Raw genomic sequence first — 24860 nt, 5'->3', positions numbered from 1 at the left:
TATTCCTCACCAGTCCCCTGCAAGGGAATATATATACTGCCATTTTAGAGAAGGAAACTGAGGTTCAGAGTGGTAACTCACTGAGCAGGGGTCGCTGCCTCAAGGACCCTGACGGTATCGAAGCGATCGCCCTCCGTGCGATCTTCAAAACCGGTGCTCACTCCGCCCGTGATGCTGCCCGGCCTAACCGCCTCCACGCGACCAGGGTTGGCCCCAAAGAAACTCGCCACAGATCAGGATCTTTGTATTATAAACCGACTTTTAATAATAATAATAAAAAATCTATCATGAATTGAATGAGAAGATCTGTACATTTCAAAGTAAACCAGTGCACGACGCCCTTGCCCTCGGGGGCCCCTCTCTGCTTCTGCCACAGGGTCCTCGTTTGTATCTGTGCCACCTCTGTCCTGCCACAAGCCCACCTCTTGCAATCTGGTGCAGGGTGGCAAGAGAGGGAAGGCGGCCCCTGGGGGTGCAGGGGACCAAGATGCTGATGGGTCTTCAAGCCTCCAGGGCAGTGGGAAACCCACACCTGATTTCACCCATCAGCCAAGGCTGGAAAGACTCCTCCCTTCTGTCCCAGCTGTGACATTTCCCTGCTGGCAACAGAACCTAGAGGGGACAAACTGCTGGGGGCCAGAGGGGGGATCCTGTGTGGGGTCCCTGTGCCCAGGTGGGAAGGGTAGCTTCCTGTCTCTCTAGCTGGCTGAGAAGTCCCAAATGCCCTGCTCTGAGTTAACATCAAAAAATAAATTACAGAAGGTACCACTCAGTGTTTCCCGGCGGCCCTTCTACCTGCAGAGGGCAGACACCAGTGTGGGACTGCCTCTCCAATGGATGGTTCAACCCCCTCCAGCCCCCAGGCCTGGCCCAGCCACCTCTCAAACCCTTGTAGCCAGTCGTTCAAAGAACAAAGTAATTCACACTGATACAGACCAACTGCTGGAGAGCCGAGGGTGGGTGGGAAAAGGAACCCTAGTCGATACCTGTAAGCCATATCTTAAGACCCTAATATTAAAAAGATGAAATACCGACATCTTTTGAATTTTCAATAATTTAGTTTTTCTTTTTTTTTTTTTTTTTTTTTTTTTTTTAGTAGAACTGGGAAAAGTTGTCAATACTACCTTATGCTGGTCCCCTGTTAGACAATATAGCTTTCTTTGACATTTAAAATGTCAAATATATAATCACGCAACCTGGGGGGAAAAAAATCTCAACGATACCGACAACATAAAAACCCCAAAATAAACCATAGAGAGTTCACGCCATATAAATAAAGTCAGAGCAAATCTCGTGCCCAGGGCTGATGGCTCCAGTTCCAATGGCGCTGATGGCGGAAGCCGGTGTGGCTTTCGACCGTCCTCTTGGTAACAGGCGTTGTGCCCTGTCCCTCTGTCTTTACCGGCAGAGGCCCGGCTTTTCCGAGTCCATTGGGCAGATTAGTGCAGGGTTAGGGGGGAATCTGGAAGCTAAGGTGAGGAAGAGGAGCAGACACATGTGGTCGCCTGGAATGTGGACATAGAAGGAAACCAGAAGTTTCCAAAGTGCAGGTTGAGCCATCCCGAGGGAGCTGGGGCCGCGGGCCTCCAGCTGCAGTGCCCGTGACTTCTCCCCTGTGTTCTGCGGACTTGCAGGCCGGAGCCCAGGCCCTGGCTGCACCCATCAGTTCTGTGGGTCCCCAGCACCCCTCAGGCTTCTGGCAGAAGTGTGAAGAACATGCCAGCCCAGGGCCGATCCACCAGCTCATCCAAGAGTGGGGGCACTGCTTATCCTCCCAGAAGGTGATGGAGGAGGCCGGACAGATCTTGAAGCAGGCGGGAGAGGAGGTCTCGGGCCAACTCTGGAGAAGGCCACACGGCCCCCTGTGTCCTCCCAAATCCCAGCTCCAGAGGACGCAGCCAAGCACGAGGCACCTCAGTGTCTAGAGGTCTCCATCCACCGGCGGCTGGCAGAGGCGGTAGAGCCTGGTGGAGGTGAAGAGGATGAGGAGCAGCCCGGCAGGCCAAGGCCTATTATTATTATTGCAACATGTGATTTATGTGAACGTGTAATCCATGCCCAGACAGCAAAACTCAACAGGTGTAAAAAGATGCAGAGTGAAAAATTACTGATGCCACCCACGTTCCCCTAGTGGTACAGTCCCCGCCCCACAGGAGTCTTGCTCCCTCCAGACTGGCAAGGAGTTTACAAAAACAGACACATACACGTGCGCGTGTTTGTGTTAAGGTACTTGTGTGGGTGTGTGTGCATTTTTCCACGCTAATGGTGGCAAAGTAGACCCAGCACTCTGCCACTGGAGTCTTTTATTTAATATATCTTGGGGCCTCTCTCTGCAGCACGTGGGGAGCTACCTTGCTTTTCTTTCTGCATTGGGAGGATTCTGAGCTCTACCCTCAAGTAAGAAGGAGCCACTAATGGGTTTCAAGCAGGGGAGAATGGTAGATCTGCTGTGGGGAGAATGATGGCAGGGGGACCGGACCAGACAGGAGGCTGCTGTGGTGACACGGACAAGACAGGGAAGCAAGGTGGCACACTGGTCAGGAGCGTGGCCTCTGGGCCTAGAATGCCTGGGTTCAGAAGCGCATCTCTGTGATTCTGTGTGCTAGCTGTGTGACCTTGGACAAGATACTTAACCTCTCTGGGCCTCAGTGTCCCCACCTGCCAATGGGGGATAGTAATAGTACCTTGCTCACAGAGTTGTTGTTTCAAGCAAATAAATTAATATAGGTAAAGATACTAGAATGGTGCCTGGAGCGGGGGAAGCAACATATAAAAGTATTTAAAAGTAATGAGGGGAGGGACCTCCCTGGCGGTCCAGTGGTTAAGAGTCCATGCTTCCACTGCAAGGGGCACGGGTTCAGTCAGGGAACTAAGATCCCGCATGCCAAACAGTGAGGCCAAAAAATAAAAATTAAAAATAAAAAAGTAAAAGTAATGAGGGAAATTCCTTCTCAGTCCAGTGGTTAGGACTCCGCACTTCCACTGCTGAGGGCCCGGGGTTCAATCCCTGGCCGGGGAACTAAGATCCCACAAGCCACGCCACGTGGCCTAATAATAATAATAATAATAACGAGGGCTAAGAGAGTGCATGCAAAAACTAGTGAAACATATGTAAGATCTGTATGAGTTCTTGTATTGTTCCAACACTGTTTCCTGGTCTTGACAATGTCCTGTGGTTACGTGAGACATTATTCTTGGCGGGGGGGAGCTGAGTGAAGGACCACATGGAAACTCCCTGTACAATTTTTGCAACTTCCTGCGAGTCAAACTATTTCAAAATTAAAAAGTTATTTAAAAATTGTGGGCCTATGTCAACAGCAAAGCAGGGCAGTGTGGATGGAGAGGGAAGACGCACAAAAATGAGTTATTCCTGGGAAAGGGGGCTGCACACAGTACCACGAGAAGGTCTGACATCAACGTGGAGATGATGGGCCGTGAGGACAGGATGAAGCAGGTGGGCTGAGGGCTCTGAGGGCAGCAGGGCGGCAGAGAAGGGTGGTGGGTGAGCCGGTGGGGGGCACACAAATTACTGCCCCATGGCTCACTCTGGGGGCCCTGCCGTACTTTCCCAGCCAAAGTGGGAGCTCTGGGAGGTAACAGACTGAGTCGTATTTGTTGTTTCCCAAATGGGGTCCCGTAAATGAGAGGGGAAGCCCCATCTGAACACCAGCGGGTCTGTCTGGGGTGAAGCCCAGCCCAAGTCCTGGCCTTCACGGAAGGGAGGAGAGGAAAGGAGATGGGGAGGGACAGTCCACTCACCGCGGTGCACCCAGGGGCATCTGGTCCTTGACTCGGAGGTTTTTGGCCAGAATCTCCACCCTGGGGCCCTGGGAAGAAAGAACGGTGAGGCCCTGGGCTGCCTCTGCACGGAGTCCAGGGCGCTTGAGGAAGCATGTGGGTGTGGGTGGGCATAATGGGACCTGAAATCCTCAGCGCTCTAGATGGGGAGACGGGCATCAGCCCAGTCCCCAGACGGCCCCTCATCCCACCCGGGCTGTGAGTCCACCTCTCCCTGTGCCCACCGGGCCCGGATCTGGGTGCCCCGCACACAGCCTGGTGGGGCCCCGGGGGATGGGTCCCCTCACCTGCTTCCGCATGATGTCCGTGGCCTGCATGATGCACTTGGGCAGCAGCCCGTGGCTCCGCGCCAGGATGGCCGCCTGCTCCAGGGAGAGGCTCAGGGTGCTCCTGCAGGGGGGCAGCAACAGGGGTGGCAGGTGAGACGGGGGCGACTGCCTGCCCCCCCACGGCCCCCAAGACCCCAATCAGAGCAGCAGGGACAAAGGACAGAAGTGGGAAAGTGTCCAGATCTGCCCCAACCAAGAGGCGCGATCATTCCTGCTCATGTTGAATGGATGCTCCAGCAGAACCAGGCTGCAGAGACGCTCAGTCACACCAACCAGAGCGAGAACCGGGACGCTCAGCAGCCCTCCTAGGACCACCTCCTCCCGAGGTCCCATTTCACAGCAGACAAACTGAGGCTCGGCGGGGGGGCGGGGGCAGCCACGGCCTCGTCTGGGCTCAACAGGCAGTGGCAGAATCAGGATTCAAACCTGGCCTTCGTCCTCCCGTCCTGGGCCCCCAAACCGCCCAGAGGCCCGCCCCTGCTCAGGGCCCGCGCACCTCTGCATGCCCGTGCCGCACATGGTGATCTGGCAGGCCCCCAGGCGGTAGCAGAGCTCGGAGGAGATGGGGATGAGGCCGGCGCCCAAGCTCCCAGCGGCACCAGGCTTGGGGTAGACGAAGGACTTCATGAGGCGGCAGAGCTCGTCCAGGGCGTTGATGGGGCGGATCAGCTGCGAGGCACACACACCCGGACGGTCGGAGGAGGCCCCGACCTGTCCTTCCTCCCCGTCCTCACCTCCAATCCAGCTCCGTTACAGCAGCTGTCCTCTCGGCTCACCTCCTGTGCTCACGATATATTTCAGGCCTAACCCTCCCATCTAATTCTCTTCACCTGCCCAGGTGTGCCCACGACCAAGCCTCAGCAAATACCCACTCCCGTCCTCTCCAAATAGCAGCACCTCCCCAGGAACAGCGTCCCTTCTGCTCTGCCCCATCTCCCCTTTCCTGCGTCGCCTGTGCAGGCACAGAACACTGGCCACTGCTTCCTGTGTCGTCTCAAGACGCTGCCAGCCAGACTATTATACAAACTCCCGGAGGGCTGTGCCCAGCCCTTCTCTCGGAGCCCGGCCTCACGGTCCGAGGCCAGGAGCCCCAAAACCACTGTCAAAATCAAGGCCTGATAGGGACTTCCCCGGTGGTCCAGTGGTAGAGAATCTGCCTTCCAATGCAGGGGACGCGGGTTCGATCCCTGGTCGGGGAACTAAGATCCCACACGCCGCAGGGCACCTCAGCCCGCACGCCACAACTACTGAGCTCGCACGCCTCAACTGGAGCCCGCGTGCCGCAAACTACAGAGCCCACACGCTCTGGAACCCGCGCCACAATGAGAGAAAACCCGCACGCCACAACTAGAGAGAAGCTCGCGCGCCACAACAAGCGCTGCAACGAAGATCCCGTGTGCCGGAGCGAAGACCCAATGCCGCCAAATAAATAAATAAATAAATGTTTTAAAAAAAGAAATCGAGGCCTGATAGACCCTGGGCAGAGGGGGAAAGGCCTGCAGCACGTGGGAATGTGGCCCAGACAGCCAGGTATTTCCACTGCTCAAGGTAAACTAGAAGCCTCCGTTTTGCGGGAAATCTTTTGACTTTTAAATACTGGCAACAAATTGGAAACACACAAAAAGAGCACTGCATGGCCGCATCTGGTGTGGGGCTCCAGCCTCAGAGAGATGCTGTGGTGAACAAGGGAGATGCAAGAGGCACAGGTGAGTGGGTGCCAGTGAGAATACATCATCTAAGGAATTCTGAAGTGGGTGGGGAAGATGTCAGGATTTCTCGAATGGGGAAAGAGTTATCCCAGAAGACTTCCTGGAGGAGGGACTGCAGAGGCCTCCGGGGCATCTCGGCCAGGATTCTGGCTGGGGTGTGACCCTGGGCCCTGTCTGACTGCGCGAACCCCCAGCCCTGCCCAAGCTCCACAGCAGGTGAGGGGAAGGAGGGCACACCTGGTCTATCTTCACCGCTGTGGTGCTGGCGTCCGTGGGCAGGTTAGACCGTTCCAGGTAAAATGCCCTGAGAGAGAAAGACGGGGGTGAGGGTAGGGCCGCCACGCCCACCGTCCTCCCAGCCCCTGCCCCACTGCAGCCGCAGCCGTTTTGCCCTCCAACAACCGGAGGAAACAAATCATTAAGAGCGGCTGGCACAGCTCTCCACGCCCACAGTCACCTGTTCCTCCAGCAGCCCTGGGGGAAGCAGGAAGGGGCCCCCCGGGCACTCCTCAAATGCCACCTCCCCCCGACTGGCCGTCAGAATCGGCACTGACACCCCACTCTCTCTCCCATCCTGCTGTGTCTCTCCTCCGAGCGCCCTCATCACTTGACACGTCACGCGGCTCTGTTTACTGGGCTATTGCTTATCTCCCCTTCTAGAACAGCGCTTGGCCAACTTTTTCTGTAAAGAGCCAAAGAGTAAATATTTTAGGCTGTGTAGACCAGTCAGTCTCTATCAAGATGCTACTCAGCTCTGCTGTTGCAACACAAAAGCAGCCAGAGACGATACACACACGGATGAACGTGGCTGTGTGCTAATAAAACTTTATTGACAAAACAGGGGGCGGGCCAGACCACAGCAGCTCTAGAATCTACCCTCCATGAAGAACAGGCTTTGTTTGGTCACTGTTGACTCCTAAGTGAGCACCCAGAACAGAACCTGGCCTATGGAAGGCCGTGACTGACAGGTGCTGAATGAAAGAGGAGATGAATGAATGATTACAGAGGCAATTTTTTAAATATTCAGTGAACGGCACAGAACAGATTGATGGCATCGAATGATCCAAAGAGATGCCAGTTATAATAATACAGGTAGATGTTTTCCCTGAACAGACATATGAAAGCATCATTCTCCCATTTCCAAATGGTAAAGCCCTTACCACACCCTGAAACCCCGGTCTCCTAATTCTCAGCCCACCTTCTTCACGGAGGGAGAAGGTGAGGCAGAAGTAGGAAGGGGCTGGGATGGGGGCGGCAGTAGTAGGAGCTGCCTCCTTGGGCCCCAGGCTTCCTCCTGGCGGATGTGACCCCTACTCTTCTCTTCTCTCTGGGGGTCTCCCCTGAGCAAGGCCGAGGCTCTGGGGTCATGTCCCTCACTCACAGGCTCAAGAATCCCAGGGCCCCTGTCCCAGCTCCCACCCCCATGCAGAATGAAACAGGCATCTCCTCCCAGATGGAAGGGCCTGCTTTGAAGCCAAGCAGACCCAGTCTAGCTGCGTGACTTGGGCAAGCTGGGTGTGCTCTCTGGGCATCGGTTTCCTCATCTGCAAAGTGGGTTAGAATGGCTGGGTTAGAATGGCTGCCAGTGACTGTTGTGAGAATCTGATGAGCTCGTGTAGGCAGAGGGCCTGGCGCACAGTAGATGCTCAAGAAAGGGCATTGCCTACCCCCGCACTGGGGGCCTGTCTGGTGCCTTACACGCTGATGCTCACTCCCCGTGACAGTGTTCAGAATCCTGCCCCCATCATGTAGCCCGTGCAGATACCTGAGTTTGCGGTAATACTGCTGAACCTTCTCCAGGGACTGGGCATTGATCTCCTGCTGCAAATCTTCCACCGTCTGGCTGCCTGGAGGAGGCGGCGCCTCCATGTTCTCCAGAGCTGTGAAGGAAGAAGAGCGAGGGCAGGTGCTTGGCTCCCAGCGTGCACGGCCATCCCCAGTGGGCCCCACTCAGCCCGTCGCTGCGGCTCACCTTTCGTGAAGAGCACGGTGTGCAGCCTTAGGCTGGCCCCGCTCTCCAGGCGGGAGGGCAGCTTGGAGAAGTGACAGCTATCCAGGTAGAAGATGACCTTCAGTGCCTGCCGGCTGCCCTCGATGTGGTAGAAGACGTTGGTGTCTGTTGGGGGCCATGGTGGGGCAGAGGGCTCAGCATCAGGGCTGGAGGGGCCCTGCCCCACCTCCGCGAGGGCAGCTACAGACCTCCTTCAGATCGCCACTGTGATGTCCCAGGACCTCCCTGTCTGCCTACCCCAGAGCCGCGGCTTCAGACCTTCCTGCCCTCCCATAGTCTCGGGGCACCTCAGATAGCCCCGTCCCCCTACCACTCAGAGGAGCAGCCTCTGACCTCCCTTTTCACCTCCCTTGACAGGTCCCAGTTTCTACTGCTTAATTCTTACACCTGACATTGATTCTGCCCAGCTGCGGAGTTGTCGTGTTTATCTTCAGAGCCACACCAATGCTCCTTCTACCCCTCACCTGGTAGCCCAGGGCCTCTACCTGGCAAAAGCTACCCTCAAACAGCACCTGCATCTTATTTACACCCACAGCGAAGAGCTTGTGGCAGGGGTGGCACTAACACCCCATCCTGCACCCATAGCAGACATCACTAATTGATGGATAATTCTCCCTGAGCCCAAGCTGGCCTACAGACAGGCAGCCACCAAGTCCAACTGGTACCCGAAATGAAACCCATTGTGCTTCTAGACTCTAGTTTACACATTCTCAACAGGGTGATATCACCTCCAAGGAGGTAAAAATTGGTTTTGGGGGCAAAGGCAAAAAAAAAAAACTTACTCTTTTTATATGTAAAGCACATATATACATATAGTATATAAACAGATATATAGTATATCCATGATATAAAAATTTCATGGGGGTGTGGCGATTAGGAAAAAATTGTCTAAACAAGCTCCTTAGGGAGGTGATAATAAAAAAACAACAACAAAAAAAGCAGGGGTTCTCAAACTAGCATGCTTCAAAATCACCCGGGGGGCTTGTTGACACACATGTCTGGGCTCTACTTCCAGTTTTGGATTCAGTAGGTCTGGGATGGGGCCTGAGAATTAGGCTAACAAGCTTCCAGGTGCCGCTGGTCCAGGGATCCCACTCAGAGAACCATGGCTCTAGAACCTAGTGCAGTGATTCTCAGTCCTGGCTATACATCAAAGTCACCTGGAAAGCTTATCTTGAATCCCAATGCCCAGGATCCACCCCACAGACTGAATCCGAATCACCAGGGCTGGGACTGGGACTGAGGCATCAGTATCTGAAAAGCTCCCTGGGTGATCCCAGCGCAGCCAGGGCTGAGACCCACTGGACCACAATGTGAGCTCCAGGAGGGCAGAAACCATGGCCGTATATCTCTCTACTGTGGCCCAGAACCTAAAACTGAGCCTGACACGTTTCATGTGCTCGTAATTATGGGTATGTGGATAGATGGATGAGTGTGTGGGTGGATGGGTGATGGATGGATGGACGGATGGATAAATGCATGGGTGGATGGATGAGTAGATGAATGAGTGGATGAGTGGGTAGGCGAGTGGAAAGATGGGTGGGAGGGAGGAAGAAAGGAAAGAAGAAAATTATGGTGTAAGTTCTTAGAAAATCTTAACACGTCTTCATCCCACAGAAGGTTATCTCTAGGAGTTTTAATAAGAACTGGGTACTAGCTGTTTTTCCCTCTTACGCGCTGTTGGAGACGGCTGGGTTTATTAAAAAAAGAGACCCTCTCCTTCCCTGTATGTTGGGAGCATGGGGTTTGAAAGCACTGGGTCCTGGGTCAACTTTAGGCAGCTGGCCTGGTGGCAGGGGGAGGGACAGGGTGACCCCAGAGCAGTCCCTTCCACCCCAGAACCCCGACTCTCACGGTGGGGGTGGGAGGAATCACTCACTGGCCACGTAGTCCTCGTCCAGCTGCTTGAAGGAGAAGGTGACGTTGTCCAGCTCTGACAGGGTCACCCAGATGTCCTCCAACATGGTCCGTTCCTCCTTCTGCAAGAGCAAGACAGAGTGGAGGAGTCACAGGTGCCACCCCTGCCCCAGCTGTCACTTCAAGATGCTGTGACTCAACTCTAGTTGACACACCAGGCTGTGGCGCTACCAGGCATGAGGTCTTGTGCAGGTCTCTCTGGGGCTGGATGTGAGATCATGTTTGCTCCAGGCCTGTCCTGCACCTCCCAGGTCAGAGCCCATCTCTGCTCTAACATGCTGGGTGGCCCTCTTACCCGGGTCAACCCACCAATCCCACTGAACCATTCCAACGCAGCACCCAGCTCAGAGCCTGCATATCCTGGCAACTGCTGAATTAACACACTGGGTCCCGGTGTCCTCATCAGAGAAGAAGAAAGTGAGGGCTGGGCGCTCAGTTCCAGAAACCAATGAGAGGGTGTCTCCCACCAGGCAGGCACCTGTCTGCAACATCGGCCAGCAGAGGGCGCACCACGACCACTCTTTCCCAAACCGCCGCAGCTGTGGCTTCCTGTCCGGCCTGGGAAAATGTCTAGGAGGCTCAGGGCTGCAAGGTGGGGGGAGCTCAGGCCTGGGCACACGGGTGGAGGAGCAAACAGCACAGAGCAAGTACTGCTGCTGGCTGGATTTCTGGGGGGGCATCGGCTCTGGGTACCAGTACCCCGAAATGCTGAGTCGTTGGCTCTGCCTCCTCCCGGGGCTGGTAGAGGGACCCACCCTGATTCTGAGCCCTGAGAGTGGATGGACAGGGCACTCAGAGATAAAAGAGATGTGGAGAAGGCAGGGCAGTCTGGGGGAAACAGGTCTAGAGTCAGACTCCCAGGTTCACACAGGTTCCCTGGGCCTCAGCGTTCTCATCCTTAAGAAGTGGGTGGTAAAGGACCTGTCTGGGGGCTACTGCAAGGACTGAACAAGATGCTATTTGCACCAACAAAGTTCACCCGGATTACCACAAAAGCCTGCTCACTGGTCTCCCAGTTTCTGCCCTTGCCCCTCTACACTCTTCCCCACCCTGCAGCCTGGGTGATTCTTTAAGTATCAAAGTCAGATCCTGTCCCTCCTCTTCTCAAAACCCTCCCGACTGCCACCCACTCAGAGTAACAGCCAAAGTCCTACAACAGCCTGCAAGACCCCGAACAGTCAGACCCCAGTTAATTCTCAGGACTCACCTCCCCCACCTTCCCCTGGCTCACTCACTCTATTCCAGCCACACTGGGTACCTCGCTGTATCTCAAACACTGCGTGCATCCTCCTGCCTCAGGACCTTTGCACCTGCTGTTCTCTCTGCCTGGAGGGCTCCTCCCCAGTGTCCTCATGGCTCACCCCCTCCCCTCCTTCGGTTCTTAGGTCAGATGTCACCTCTCACCGAGGCCCTCAGTGGCTGCCTTATCAAAACTTTCAACTGCCACCACCCCAGACCTTGCTGTACCCTTCCCGTCCCCTTCCCTGCTTAGTTTTTCCCCTTAGCCCTTAACACTATAAATGAGGGTTTCTCAACTGCAGGACTACTGACACTTGGGGCCAGAGAATTCTCTGCTGGGGGGTGGGGACGGGGGTGAGCATTCTGTGTGTTGTAGGAGGTTTAGCAGCCTCCCTGGCCTCTACACACCAGATGCCAGTAGTACTTCCTCTTCCCTCAGTTGTGACAACCAAAAATGTCTCCAGAGATTGCCGAGTGTACCCTGGGAGCAAAACTGCCCTGGTGAGAACCACTGGTCTATACCATCCCTGGTCCTTAGTTGTCTATGTCTATCTCCCCAAAATCAGGGTATAAGGTCCCTGAGTAAACGTACTCTCTGTTTTGTCCACTGCTGGGTCCCCAGTGCCTGTAACAGTGACACACAGTAGGTGCTCGATAAACAGCCGCTGAATGAATGAACGGGGTGAGCGACAGCCTGAGCAAGACCTCCCCCGCCCCCCACTCACCGCGGCCGGCGACAGCAGAGACTGGCAGTGCAGGAGGACGCCAGTGGCCGCCACCTGCTCCAGCCACTTGCGGCTGGCGTCCCGGCTGCTCTCCTCGTACTCGCCGTTGTTGTTGTAGCGGTAGCTCAGGGCCGCCAGCAGCTGCTCGGAGAAGGTGCACACGGCGGCCACCAGCGCCTGGCAGAAGATGCTGTCCCTCCGCAGCTGCAGCTCCGTGTCTGTGGGCAGAGGGGGCGGGGCCGCGCTGGGCGGGGGGCTCCTGCGCCATCAGCAGGCCTGTACCCCACAACCCGGGGCCCGGGACCAGCCTCCTCTCCCCGACGCGACCACCCATCCGGGGCCAACTTGGCAGACAGAATTAATTCATCCCAGGCACCAAAGGCAACTCCACAAAACTCAACTCTCCAAAAGCAAGCCAATCTGTGGAAAAACTCAACTCTCTCAATGACCCATCTCCCTATGTAAAAAAACAAAACAACTTGTGATTTTCCAAAGGCTTTCCCCAAACCCTTACCCTCAGCTGTTTATTTATTAGGATATTTCTCGGCATTGATTGAGAGTGATGACGCCAGCTCCATGTTTTAAGAAATGCAGTTTAGCATTTTCTCTATTTTTGAGAAGTATGCCTTCTTCTTATCATTCCCCCACCACCACTTCCTTGCCCCCTGCTTGGGATGTGATTTACAGAACTGGCCAATTTGGGGCAATCAGTCATTCAGGGTCCTAATATTCTGGAAGGGATTTTTTTTTTTCCTTTTGGCTGTGCCACGCAGCTTTCGGGATCTTAGTTCCCTGACCAGGGATCGAACCCGGGCCCCAGCAGTGAAAGCACCGAGTCCTAACCACTGGACCACCAGGGAATTCCCTGGAAGGGATTATTTTTGATGACTGGCTCTAGCCAATGGGTTTTCAGTGACCAATTTTGACCCAGATCCTATTCTAGCTGCCCCTTGGCTGGGAATTTCTGGAAGGAAGGGAGGGACAGAGAACACCTCCAAGATTCCCCTAGGCCCTTGTCAGTCCCTCCTCCTCCCCACCGTCTTCAGGGTAGGAAGCCCCAGGCTGGGGCTGAGGGCTCTACCAGCAAAGAGCCTCCCTAATTGTCGGTGCTCTATCCTGTGTCCTCATCAAGGTCAGCCCAGGCCTGGGAAGTGACAAGAGATAGTGTTCCTGGCTCCAGGGCCCTGAGATTTGTCCCCTGGACACAAGAGGAAGAAGTGAGGTCTGAGTAGTTCTTGGAGGGGCTAGAGGCCATGGTGTTACCTTACCTCCCCCTGTGCAGACCCCGATGACCAGGGGAAAGTCAACCTTGGCCGGCAGAAGAGGCCTTCCCCGGGCTGCGGTCATGGGCACTGGCTGCCAGGGTGGCCTCTCCCGGATGCACCTGGGTGTGTGCAAATCACAGACAGCTACCCCTTCAAAGCCCTCACCTGTGCATTTCAGCAAGGCCAGGAGCAGCTGGTTCTTTCCATCTGGAAGGAGAAGGAGATGGGCTGAGAGGGGTTGGCAGAAGGAGCAAGCCGAGCCAGGCTTCCCCACAGCCCACGTGCCTGACCCCTTCTCGTAGTGAAGCTCTGGGTACACAGAGCCGTGCTCAAGAAGCTCTGACTGAATGTTGAGCAGATTCCAGAAACCCCTGGACATCCAGGGGATGAAACCCCAACTGTTCGCTGCACCCCAACTCTCTATATATACCCTCCACACAGAGACTGACACCAGCCCCTCCAACTCCTGGGCCAGAGCCCCCAGCCCACACCTTGTACCTGTGCGTGGGCACACCCTGACACACGCATGTACGTACATGTGGGAGCACACTCAGACCACGTACACTCACACGTGTACCCAGGTACTTATTCACATCGTCCTACACAGCCAAGCCCTGCCCACGTGTAGACAAAGCTCAGACCTTCCAGACACAGGCCTAACACCCTGGTCTCTTTCCTTCAAATAAAGGCTCTTGGGCCCAGAAGGGGCTTAAAAGAAAAATCTGAAAGGCCCCTGGATTTGCCCTCTTGTGATACATTCTGTCCTGGGGAGGCACTAAGATGCAGGGCCGGGTGTGGTAATAACACAAGCACGTGCTTACTGAGGACTTACTGTGTGCCAGGCACTGTACTAAGCGCCTTGTTTGTACTGACTCATTCACCCCTCACAACAACACTATGAACCCATTTTACACATGAAGAGACTGAAGCACAGAGAAGTCAAGGAACTTGCTAAGGTCGCACAGCCAATAAGTGGGAGAGATGGTGTTTGAGCACTGGCCATCTGGCTCCAGAGTCCATGCTCTTCACCAGTGACAGTTTTGGAAGACAGGACAGCTCAGGTCCAACACAGACTTCCAACTCAGAGGGTGCTGTTCCTGGGGTCATGACCCTGGGGCCAAGCACCTCCTGCTGTCCTGGTCAGATGTCTCCCTGGCCTGGGATCCTTCTAACCCAGGAGTCCCAGGCTCAAATGCTGCCAAGGGCCAGGCAGGTAACATAAGGTGCATGAAGCAGACCCCAGGCCACAGGGCATGGTGGGATCCATGTGCACTGGAAGGCACCCCTCCCCCACCTAAAGAGGGTGGCCACCACTCATCTCCAGCCAAGTGTGAATGCGGAATTGCAGGCCTGTTATTGCCAGATCTTCTGATTGTTCAAGAATAGCCAGAAATCTAGACTTTTATGTGGGGTCTCAGATTATAAATGCTGGCAGCAGATTCACATTTTTTAATGCTGTAGCATCAAAAATTACCTGGGGGCCCAAGTCCGATCAGGACCCACCCACCCCCCAACTTGTAACCTGGTTAGTAAACAAAAGGAACTGAACTACATCCACAATTTTGGAAGCTGAGAAGGAACAAGTTCAGCCTTCTTAGCCTCCTGACTCTGCAAGGAAGCCCCACGCATCCCAAATCAGCGGTTCCTTGATCAAGTGTGTACTGTCCCAGGGCCTTGCCCAGGGCAGGACACAGCTGAGAAAGGGACACTCGCTCTTCCTGTCCTCTCCCTGGGCCTGGAGAGACATGGGGCACAGAGATGGACCCATTCCTGATCCTTCCACATTCCACATCAAGAACCAAAGGCCACAAAACCTCCACATTACAGCCTTCCCTGCCCAACTGACCTTCCACGTATCTCTGAATGTTGTCCACCAGGGTCTTGATGGAATTGGGGAGGTTCCAGGGGTCCTCCTGGATGCTGATCTGGATCAAGCTCCGGCCACGAATTGTACACTCCTCTTTCTGTTTGAACTCTGGGGCAGAAAGTGACATGAGGGCAGGAAAGGGACAATTAGATAGCTTTGGAAAATGGTGGCACAAAGTTCTCTGACCCATCACTAGATTCCAAAGCTCAGAATCTTAGGTCAAGGATACTGGCAGGACTTTAGGGTACTATCTGGTCCACGGAAGGCAAATACATGGTAAGTGTGCTACGAATTCATAGTATCACACTCATGGCAGACATTGCTGATCAATCTCAGCACTCCTTCCCACTCGTCTGAGGCTGTGACTCCTCACAGGTGCAACAAATCCAATGCAGACATCACAAATCAATCAGGGCATTCTTGTCTCCTAAGCCTGGATGTAGTCACGGAAGGATTCTTGGGTACTACCTCCTCACAGCCACAACCAATCGAGCTGGCACATGAGTTGTAACCTAGCGTAACTTTTATCCTACACAGAGGAGGAAGTCCAGGCACAGAGTGGAAAAGTGACTTGCCTAAAGTCACACAGCAGGGTAGTGACAGAAAAGGGACTTGAACCTGGCCCCAGACAAGCATACACAGGTCCCCGCTCCTTTGGCCTCTTCCCTGCTACAAAGTTCCAGGTTTCTGAGATATTTGTGGTTTTGTTTCCTCTGAGTTTGACATTTCTTCTTTCTAAGGTTCATCCCAGGGAGAGATGATCCTGAGACAGCAGGAGGGAGAGCTGAGCTAGGGCACCCCAACTCCTCACCACTTCCGACCTTCACTTAGGAGCAACTGCTTGTTTCTTTTCCTATCTCCTGAACTCTACTGGAAGCTCCTTGAGGTCAGAGGCAGTGTCACTTTCATCTCATGGGCCCCAGGGCCCAGCACAAGGCCTGACACAAGCTGGTTCTTGGAAATTATTTACTGGATGTATGAATGCATGGATGCATGGAGTAGACAGATGGGTGGATGAGTGGGTAGGTGGATGGGTGGATGGATGGATGGATAGATGAATGGATGGATGGATGGATGGATGGATGGATGGATGGATGGATGGATGATGGATGGATGGATGGATGGATTGGATGGATGATGGATGGATGGATGGGATGGATGGACGGATGGGTGGATAGATAAATGGGTGGGTGGATGGGTAGGTGGGTAGATGGGTAAATGGGAGGAGAAGTAAATAGAGGGACATAAAAGTCAATCTTTTTCTCTCAATCATTTCAAGAAGAAGGTCTCAATTTGGTGCTGGTAAGTCCTTAACACTTCTTTAACTCACTAATCCCCCTCAGGAATAAAGAACAAAGAGCTCTGGGCAGGCAACAGTGCCTAACTACAGTACAATGACATTTTTTGTTGCTGTTTCCATTGGATTTATCATTATTTTATGACATTTTATACTGGTTTTCCATTTACAGGGAGTTAAATAAATTCCTTTCAAAATTGAATTTTTTAAAAGGAGACACTTTGATCTATCAATAATATGGGCAGCAAATGAATATGGTTTAAAAAATGTAAAGATGTTGGCAGATTCTATGAATATGTCTAAAACGATGAAGGGGGCTGGGGGTGTCTGAGGTTTGGCAAATTGTGCTCCAGTCCTTCCCCTCATGTTATAAACAGGCAGACGGAGGCCCAGAAAGGCTCAGGGACCAGCCCAGGGGTCCACACACTTTTTCTGTAAAGAGTCAGATAGGAACTGATTTAGGCTTTGCAGGGCATACAGTCTCTGTCACATATTCTTTCTTTCTTTCTTTCGTTCCGTTTTGACAATCCATTATAAATGAAAAATCATTCTCAGCTCACAGTCGGTACAAAAACAGGCCATGGGCTGGATTTGGCCCACGGGCTGAACCTGCTGACTGCCCCTGAACTGATCCACGGCCATTCAACAGGTGAGGGGCAAAGCTGAGAACGTGGCCCAGGTGGCCTGCCGCCTGTCCAGCACACGTCACCCATTGCAGCCTGTCTCCCTGACGGATGCTGGATGTCATCCCTCGCCCTGCCTGGGGACTCTTCTCTGCTCACCTTGTAAGCTGTGGTCCATGGGGAAATGCCTGGTCTCTTCAAAAGCTCTGCTCATGACTGGCCCCTTGAGGAGTGCATGGATGGAGTCCACCTGGGTGGCAGGAAGCTCTGGGTTAGTTTGGCCCACAGGGCCCTCCAAGCTGCAGGGACCCATTACTCATAGCTGCTGCCCCGGCTCCTGGCTTATGGGTTCTTACCAGGGGTGATGGGAAGAACTCAAGGTCAGGCCAGGGTTGGGACAAAGGTCCTACCTGGTTAAAGAGGTGCTCCAGGCAGCCATGAAGCTTGTCCTGCTTGTCTGACGGGATCCTCATGTCACAGGGCAGCTCGTCCCCTTGCAGAAGGAAGAAACCACAGCCATCAACTATTCCTGCCCCATCTCACACCTTCCCAGCCTCTTTCTCAAGAAAGCAATGTAGCTACAGAGCTCTAAAACCCACAGCGGACTTGGAGTCTGATAGACCCAGGTCCTGGCTGTGTGACACTGCACAAATCACTTGACCTCTCTGCACCTCGGTTTCTTCATCTGCAAAATGGGCAACAGGAACTAAAACATTACACAATTGTAAGTCAATGTTATTAGTTTTCACTCTGCAGACGAGGAGACAGAAGGCCAGAGATAAGGAACCGGATCCCAGTCTTCTGATTCATCCCCCAGCCATTTCATTTAAATCAGCTGCCACACGTAAGCACCTTCCTAAAACCTCCCCAGGGATAGTTTTTGCAGCTGAATATCTTACGTGATGAAATATTTATCTAAAGTTCAGAAATATCTCTGATTTTACCTGAGCTTCTTTTTCTTCTGTTAAACTGAAGTACAATTAAAATTAAATTTTTATGCACAGATTCTACCTCTGGAAAGACACATAGGGCAGCAGTGACGGCGGGAGCTTGGGAACCGGGAGGCCGGGTAACAAGGGTGGGAGGGAGGTTTGTCACCACCCACCCTCTCATGCCTTTTGAATTATGAACCATGTGGATGTCTGTCCTATTCACAAAATAAAATTTTAAAGGCTGAAATCAATAAAACTAAAATAAAAACAAATTTCGGTCTTTCAGTAAAAGTTCCAAGTAACATAGAATCTAATTTATAAAATCTTATTTATGTCTGTCTGTCCTTCCAGCCGTCCACCCACATTTCTCCACATCTGTGCAGAAATACATGTTCACCAGCAATCCCCAAATATAATCAACAGTCATTTCCGGGGGAGAGGTTGAGATTCTGACTTATTTTCATGTACTTCTTTTGAACTTTCCTGTGTCATTTGAATTTTTGGTTTGAGCATGTGTCATTCACGGAAACCATCAGGTCGCCCTATTTTAGTAACGTTGGAGCCCTCACCACAACATGTAACTGCATCGTGTATGTTTCTATTTGTCCCGTGTCCGTGGCATTCACGGAGAACGTGAGGGCCGGGATCTTTGTCTTTTCCTTCACTGCTGTGGTCCCAGCACATAACCCATGCGCAATAAATGTTTGCTAAAGGACTGAAGGAAAACCACTACCACACCATGCAAAGTAATAGAAGACAATATAACATGGAGTAAAGCATAACAAAATAAAAATAAACAAAACAGAATCGTGCTGGGGGACCCCTCTCCTGGAGCACGAGCCTCTGCACTCACCAGACCCCATCTCGTCGCTGCCCAGGTAGGAGCTGTTACTTCTCACGCTGGTGGAGGACAGGACGGAGTCGCGATTGCTGTTACACTCACTGCAAAGCAGCAGAGAGGAAGGCACAAGTCACCCTCCCACTCACAGCCTCTGCTCCCAGCACCCGGAACCCACTTTCTGGAGCGTAGACAAAACCCTTGGGTGGACGACTGGCCCAGAGAAGGCACCATGGGCCAACCGCCAGAGCCAGAGACGGGCAGGGTTGTCCTGGTGCGTTTTCTAGGTCTGACGCTGGGGAAACATCTCCAGGCCTCAGTACAGAAGTGGTAGGTGGACAAAGAATCATTTTCGTTCGGGTGTAACTCCTGTCACTGTCTTCGTGGGACAGCCTTGTCCCTGGACACACCTGCATTCGCCACGCTTGGCCACATGGTTCCATGTTTTGTCTCCCCAGCCCGGCTGGAAACCTCCTAAGAACAAGGACTGTGTTTGCTTGGCTTGTATCCCAGGAACTCAGAAGGTACGGGGAATCAAAAACCACAACCCTGAAATTCTTTCCTTCACCTTTCTGACAATTAAGAGAAAAATCGGAGGACCCAAAAATGTCAGAATGGAAGCCCAGAGAGATGGAGAGATCTTGGTCTGTGGACAAGAGGCTCCAAGAACACACGGTACCCAGTCAGCCAGACCATCTCGTAATACAGACACCAAGAAACACCGACCAATCCGGTCCCTTGAAGACTGAAAGGATATAAGAGCTGGGAGGATGGGGCCCAAGGCCTTTCTTGCCAAATTCTATCAGTTCTGTATTTTGCCCACGAACGACTGAAGTGCCCCTCCAAGATTCTACTTTAACCACAATGGTCAGATGTTATATAACCTTTCACTGGAGGCCATGGTGCTTGTTTATTTGAGGTAAGGAATTCCATTCACTCACTCTATGGTTTATTACAGGAAATTGGGTTTTTAGTCATTTAACCCACTAATTAAAACTTCACTGATCTTGTTAATAGTTAACTTAACCAGGAAAAAACAATTCAGATCCTCTGAGTCAGCAGGGGAAAAAAATGGTCTTACTCCCTGGATCAAGTAAAAATAGTGTTTGTTGCAGAAACCAGAGGTCTTACGCTGATTTTAAAACACACTGCAGATCTTGACTTTTCCTTGGACCACATTCCATCAACGTGTGTGGAGTGGAACCAAGGCAGAAAGGATGGGTGGTGTCCACCAGGGGACGGGCCCTGCAACGTTAGCACAGGGGCAGGGGAGCCGAAGGGGGCATCTGGGGTGTGCTGTGGGGCTCGGCCTAACCCCCCCAGAACCACATGGCTAGGCAACAGCGCCCCGTCCCACTGCTTCCTGGGAAATGTCCTCTGATTCTGACTTTCCCACGGCGGGGACCTCAACTGTGCCACTGGCCATTCACACCAAACCCCATGAGACCCCCCAGCTTGCCCCCACCTGTAGGAGTCCCGGTAGCTCATGGTGTCATGACCCGAGTCCTCCTGATCCTCCTCAGACACCTTGAAGCACACTTTCTTGCTGCCCCCGTGGTCGGTCCTGTCCATCTCGCTCTCTTCGCTGACCAGTTGGGGGGATGAGGCCTCCTCGGCCAAGGGCGGATCGCAGGACCCACCCGAGGTGGGCTCCGTGATGGTGGACAGCAGCCTGCAGGAGCAAAGACTTTGAACTTAAAGGCAGAGGCCCGTGGCTCCACTTGCCTCCATGGAGGCCCCAGGCAAGGCTCTGACCTCAGGCCTCACCTTTGATCCTAAGCAGAGGGAGCCGTCAAATGCTCTGTGTCCCTTCCCTGAAAATCCCACCAGCAGGACTTCCCTGGTGGCGCAGTGGTTAAGAATCCACCCGCCAACGCAGGGGACACGGGTTCGATCCCTGGTCCGGGAAAATCCCACATGCCGCGGAGCAACTAAGCCCGTGCGCCACAACTACTGAGTCTGCGCTCTAGAGCCCGCGAGCCACAACTACTGAGCCCTTATGCCACGACTACTGAAGCCTGCACGCCTAGAGCCTGTGCTCTGTAACAAGAGAAGCCACCGCAATGAGAAGCCTGCGCACCGCAACGAAGAGTAGCCCCTGCTCGCCGCAACTAGAGAAAGCCCGCGCAGCAATGAAGACCCAACGCAGCCAAAAATAAATAAATAAATTAATTAATTAATAAGAAAGAAAATCCCACCAGCAACTCTGCAGATGCGAATACATTGTCCCTCCTGTAGGGAGCGTGACATATGGATACTCTTTATTTCACAGTCAAGCTACACAGGCTCCAGAGAAAAGAAGGCAACTGGGAAACGTGGTCTATAAGGGCCATATGGTCTCAGTTACAACTATACACTCAACTCTGCTGCTGTACTGTGACAGCACCATAGACAACATGTAAAGAAATGGGCATGGCTGTGTTCCAATAAATCTTTATTTAAAATAAAAAGCAGTGGGCTGGATTTGGCCCATAGGCCCTAGTGTGTCAATCCCTGGCATAGAGTATAATTGTTAAGACTATAGGTTTTTAAGACAGACAGACCCCAGGTTCAAATCCCGATGCTACTATTTCCTAGTTCAGAGACCTAAAGCTAATTATTAAACCTCTCTGAGACTCAGTTTCCTCATCTGGAGTAATATCACTATCTATGTCCTAAGCTGCTGTAAAGATTAAGGGAGTTAAAATATGTAAAGTGCTCAGAAGAGTGTCTGGTGCCTTGTAAGTGATCAGTAAACCCTGGCGGATATAATCCTACTACATCTCAATGAGGTCAGTATTATGATTAGCCCCATTTTAACAGGTGAGACCATCAAGGCTCAGAGAGGTTAAGTGACTTGCCTAAGGTCACACAGCTATTAAGTGGCAGGGCCAGGATCAAACCCAGGCCTCCTGCCTCCAGACCCTACATTATTTTTCCTAGTCTCATTGACAATTTCTATCATACACAGAAGGAGAGGGACCAGTATGATGGACCCCAGGTACCCAGCTGCCAGCTTCAACAGTGGCAACTCAGGATCCACTTTTCTTTCCTCCATCTTTCCTGTTGCTTTTTCTTTTTCTGGAGTGTTTAAAACAAACCTAAGATATCATATAATTTCCCCTATAAACACTTCCATATGTGTCTCTAGCACATAAGGATTTATTTTTAAAGCAACGGTTCTCAACTGAGCGTGCTTTCTGTCCCCCACTCCTCCACCCCAGGAAACGGTTAGCAATTTAGCAAGTTTCCTCAGGCGCAAACATTTAGCAACGTCCAGAGACATTTTTAGTTGTCACAACTGAAGCAGGGCGGGGAGGGGTGGGCTAGCTACTGGCATCCAAGGAGTAGAGGCCAGGAATGCCACTAAGGACCCCACAACAAAGAATTATCGGGCCCAAAATGTCAACAGTACTGAGGCTGAGAAACACTGTTGTAAACATAACCAGTCACTATTACCACACCTAACAAAATCAGTCATTCCATAATACCGTCTAGTTCCCAGTCCACGGGATCCCTGATGCTCCCCAAAGTGTCTTCTCACAGACGGTATGTTAAAAACAGAACCCGAACCTACCCGAACCTGGTCCAGACACTGTATTTGGTTGATGTGTCTCTCAAGTCCCTTCCCTAACAGTTCCTCCTCCCCCTCCCTGTACCTGCTTCCCCTCCAATCATTTATTTGTTAAAGAAACTGGGTCATTTGTCATCTAGAATCACCCACCCTCTGGATTTAGCCAACTGCGTCCCTGAGGTGGCATTCCACCCTCCCTTAAAACCCAGTCCTCTAGCTGAGTAGTGAGACCTAGAACTTTGATCAGAGAACGGTGCGACTTGTGTTGGCAAGAACGCTTTGTAGGTGGTGCGGTGTGTGTGTCCTGCTGCTTCGCACCAAAAGGGACATCACGTCTAGCCGTCTCTCTTTCTGCAACATTAAAATGATAAAGTTCCCCCCAAACCTCTCAACAAATAGTTTTAGCCTCTACTGATGATGCTGCCTACATCCATCCTTTCATTAGATCAGTGGTTCTCAGTCAGGGGTGATTTTGCCCCCCAGAGGGCATTTGACAAGGTCTGAAGACATTTGTGATTGTCAAAACTGGGGAAAGGGGTGCTACTGGCATCTAGTGGGTAGAAGCCAGGGATACCACTAATAGCCTATAATGTACAGGACAGCCCCCAACTCCAAAGAAAGATCCTACCCAAAATGTTGATGCCGCTGATATTGAGAAATCCTGACCCTGACACTCGAGCCATTCCCTCCTGGGCCCGGGGCTCACCTGTTGATCTGGGTAACATATTGCTTCATCTCCTTCAGGGCCACATCCAGTCTGGTAAAGAGCTGCAGGTAGGCATCCTGGATCTCACGGTCTTCCTGCTTGAGTAGGAAGCTCAAACCCCGGTCCTCCTGGCCAAGGGTTCCATTGGCTGACCCAAAGCTGCTGTCGTTGGGACCCTGGCTTTGGGGGTCCCCATCCACAGCAGGTAGGCACTTCCAGGATGGGGCAGCCATGGTGGTGATGCAGTGTTGGGTGTAGGACATGGGGTTCAGGTGACCTACAGTGGAGGGAGGGAGAGTTCACTTGGAAACAGCCCCCAGACACCCACAAGCCCCTTAGACAGAGGTATACAAACTCATTTTAAGGATCCCAATAAATAAGAAATATTTCTCTTTTAAATATTCTCTGAACACATTAAATTACTTCAATAAGAAAGTTTCGGTTTGGTGCTAATATGCTTTTAACTACTGTGATCTTTTTCCTGCCTGGAATGTAGACATGATGGCTGGCCCTCCAGCAGCCATTCTATACCATGAGGCATCCTTCAGGATAAAAGCAACAACTAGAGATAGTGGCACAGAACGATAGAAGGAGCCTGGATCCCTGATGACCGTGGAGCTATCATTCCAGCTCTGGACTGCTGGCCTTCAGACATGCTTCTGTTTAAGTATCTGTAGTGTGAGATCTGGACACAGTTTTTGACAGACACACACAGTTACCTTGCTCTGGGTCAAGGCCGATGAGGGAGGGTTTGCGACCAAAGCGGATGCTGAAGGACCTGCCAACCGAGGGAGTAGTCTTGGGGTAGGACACTTCCATGAGGTTGACGTGGCAATTGGTGGGGCAAAAGTCCAGGCCACACAGCGGATGGGGTTCCAGGGGTGCTTGTTTGAAGGGCGGGCTGACCCTGCTCTTTAGCTGAGCTGCAAACTGAGAAAGGTGGGGGACATGGAGTCATGATACAGGGGTCTGGAAATTCTGGCCCACCACCAGTACCCACTTTATCCTGGCCTAGGTCAGACAATCCAAACTTGGACAAAATGCCAATAGTTCCAAATGGAAAAGTAAATTCCCCTGCAGTGCCTTTTACTGGACCCAGATTTCAGGGGAGGCCTGGAGAAACGTGAGGCCTCCAAGTACCTACCCACGTTCATTTCTCCATTTTAGCTGCACCTGAGCTGTCCTTGAGGAACATCTCTCCCTGACCCACAGTCCGTGAGATTCAGGTAAGGCTACCGCCCCATCCTTGCAGAGACTGGTACAGGTCTAGGCAAGGGACCCAAGCCAAGCCAACGAAAGCTCTCTTCGAGTTCCTTCTCTACTGGGGTTGCTAAGGCTAGAGCCATTGGGGGCCATTTTGTCACCACATGAAAAGGACCTGCCTGAGAGCGAAGCCAATACAGGAAAATAAAGTCAAGAGAAAGAGAGAGGCCCCGTTCTTGTAATAGTGTGATATTTGTTTGAGTGCCTGGATACAACCATGCCTGAAGCTCACCTCTGGACGCTTCAGTAATATAAACCAATAAATTCTCCTGTTTGTTTAAGCTAAATTAGGTTGGGTTTTGACATTTACGACCAAAATACCCCGAGTTGAGACCCTGTAGGGTGCAGGCACCTCCTGGTATAAGGCGATCCTCTGGCTGATGCTCTCCAGCTTGGTGTCACAGATGTTGCGGAACTCATAGTGGGACATGGTCCTTATGTTGTTGCTCAGGGCCATAAGCCGCCCACAGTTCTGCACAAAGACACTGTCATCGGTGGCAAAGGCCTCAAGGATCTGCAGAAATATTAACAGCTACTGAGCACTCGCTGTGCACCTGGGAGGGTCTTAACGGGTTTATCTGGGGTGACTACTATATGCCTCATAATACGTGTGTGAGGTCAGCTCTATTAGCAGACCCATTTAGCAGATAAGTAAACTGAGGCTAAGAGATAACAAGTCAGTCTCCTAAGCCCCACAGCTACCAAGTGGAGGGGGAGGAACTAGGATGCAGGGCTCCAGGCTAACTCTGAGGACATGGGAATTAGGCTGCCCCACCCCCCAGGGCAGA

At 52.4% G+C, this 24860-nt stretch overlaps 1 protein-coding gene across 2 annotated transcripts in view; it reads right to left on the bottom strand.

Moving 5' to 3' along the window:
• Positions 1-239: 239 nt before the first annotated feature.
• Positions 240-24860, bottom strand: part of PREX1 (phosphatidylinositol-3,4,5-trisphosphate dependent Rac exchange factor 1) — a 192537-nt gene continuing 167916 nt past the window's right edge. Inside the window, exons 23-40 of one of the 2 annotated variants that reach the window (XM_061210224.1) lie at positions 24425-24586; positions 23529-23739; positions 22810-23086; positions 20016-20222; positions 18566-18654; positions 17191-17273; positions 16940-17030; positions 14840-14968; positions 13159-13200; positions 11729-11946; positions 9727-9826; positions 7809-7952; positions 7602-7716; positions 6074-6140; positions 4624-4796; positions 4086-4188; positions 3760-3827; positions 240-1964 (exon numbers count right to left, since the gene is read on the bottom strand). In XM_061210224.1, the coding sequence (XP_061066207.1) occupies positions 1922-1964; positions 3760-3827; positions 4086-4188; positions 4624-4796; positions 6074-6140; positions 7602-7716; positions 7809-7952; positions 9727-9826; positions 11729-11946; positions 13159-13200; positions 14840-14968; positions 16940-17030; positions 17191-17273; positions 18566-18654; positions 20016-20222; positions 22810-23086; positions 23529-23739; positions 24425-24586 (2322 nt within the window). In that variant the 3' untranslated portion in view covers positions 240-1921. Of the gene's footprint in view, positions 1965-3759; positions 3828-4085; positions 4189-4623; positions 4797-6073; positions 6141-6446; positions 7381-7601; positions 7717-7808; positions 7953-9726; positions 9827-11728; positions 11947-13158; positions 13201-14839; positions 14969-16939; positions 17031-17190; positions 17274-18565; positions 18655-20015; positions 20223-22809; positions 23087-23528; positions 23740-24424; positions 24587-24860 lie in introns of those variants that run through there. The other variant, XM_061210225.1, reaches the window with a different exon arrangement.

Source organism: Eubalaena glacialis, chromosome 13 (assembly GCF_028564815.1).
Source record: "Eubalaena glacialis isolate mEubGla1 chromosome 13, mEubGla1.1.hap2.+ XY, whole genome shotgun sequence".
Classification (NCBI taxonomy): domain Eukaryota; kingdom Metazoa; phylum Chordata; class Mammalia; order Artiodactyla; family Balaenidae; genus Eubalaena; species Eubalaena glacialis.
Note: the sequence above shows the minus strand (reverse complement) of the source record. Positions and strands in the feature narration are given on the sequence as shown.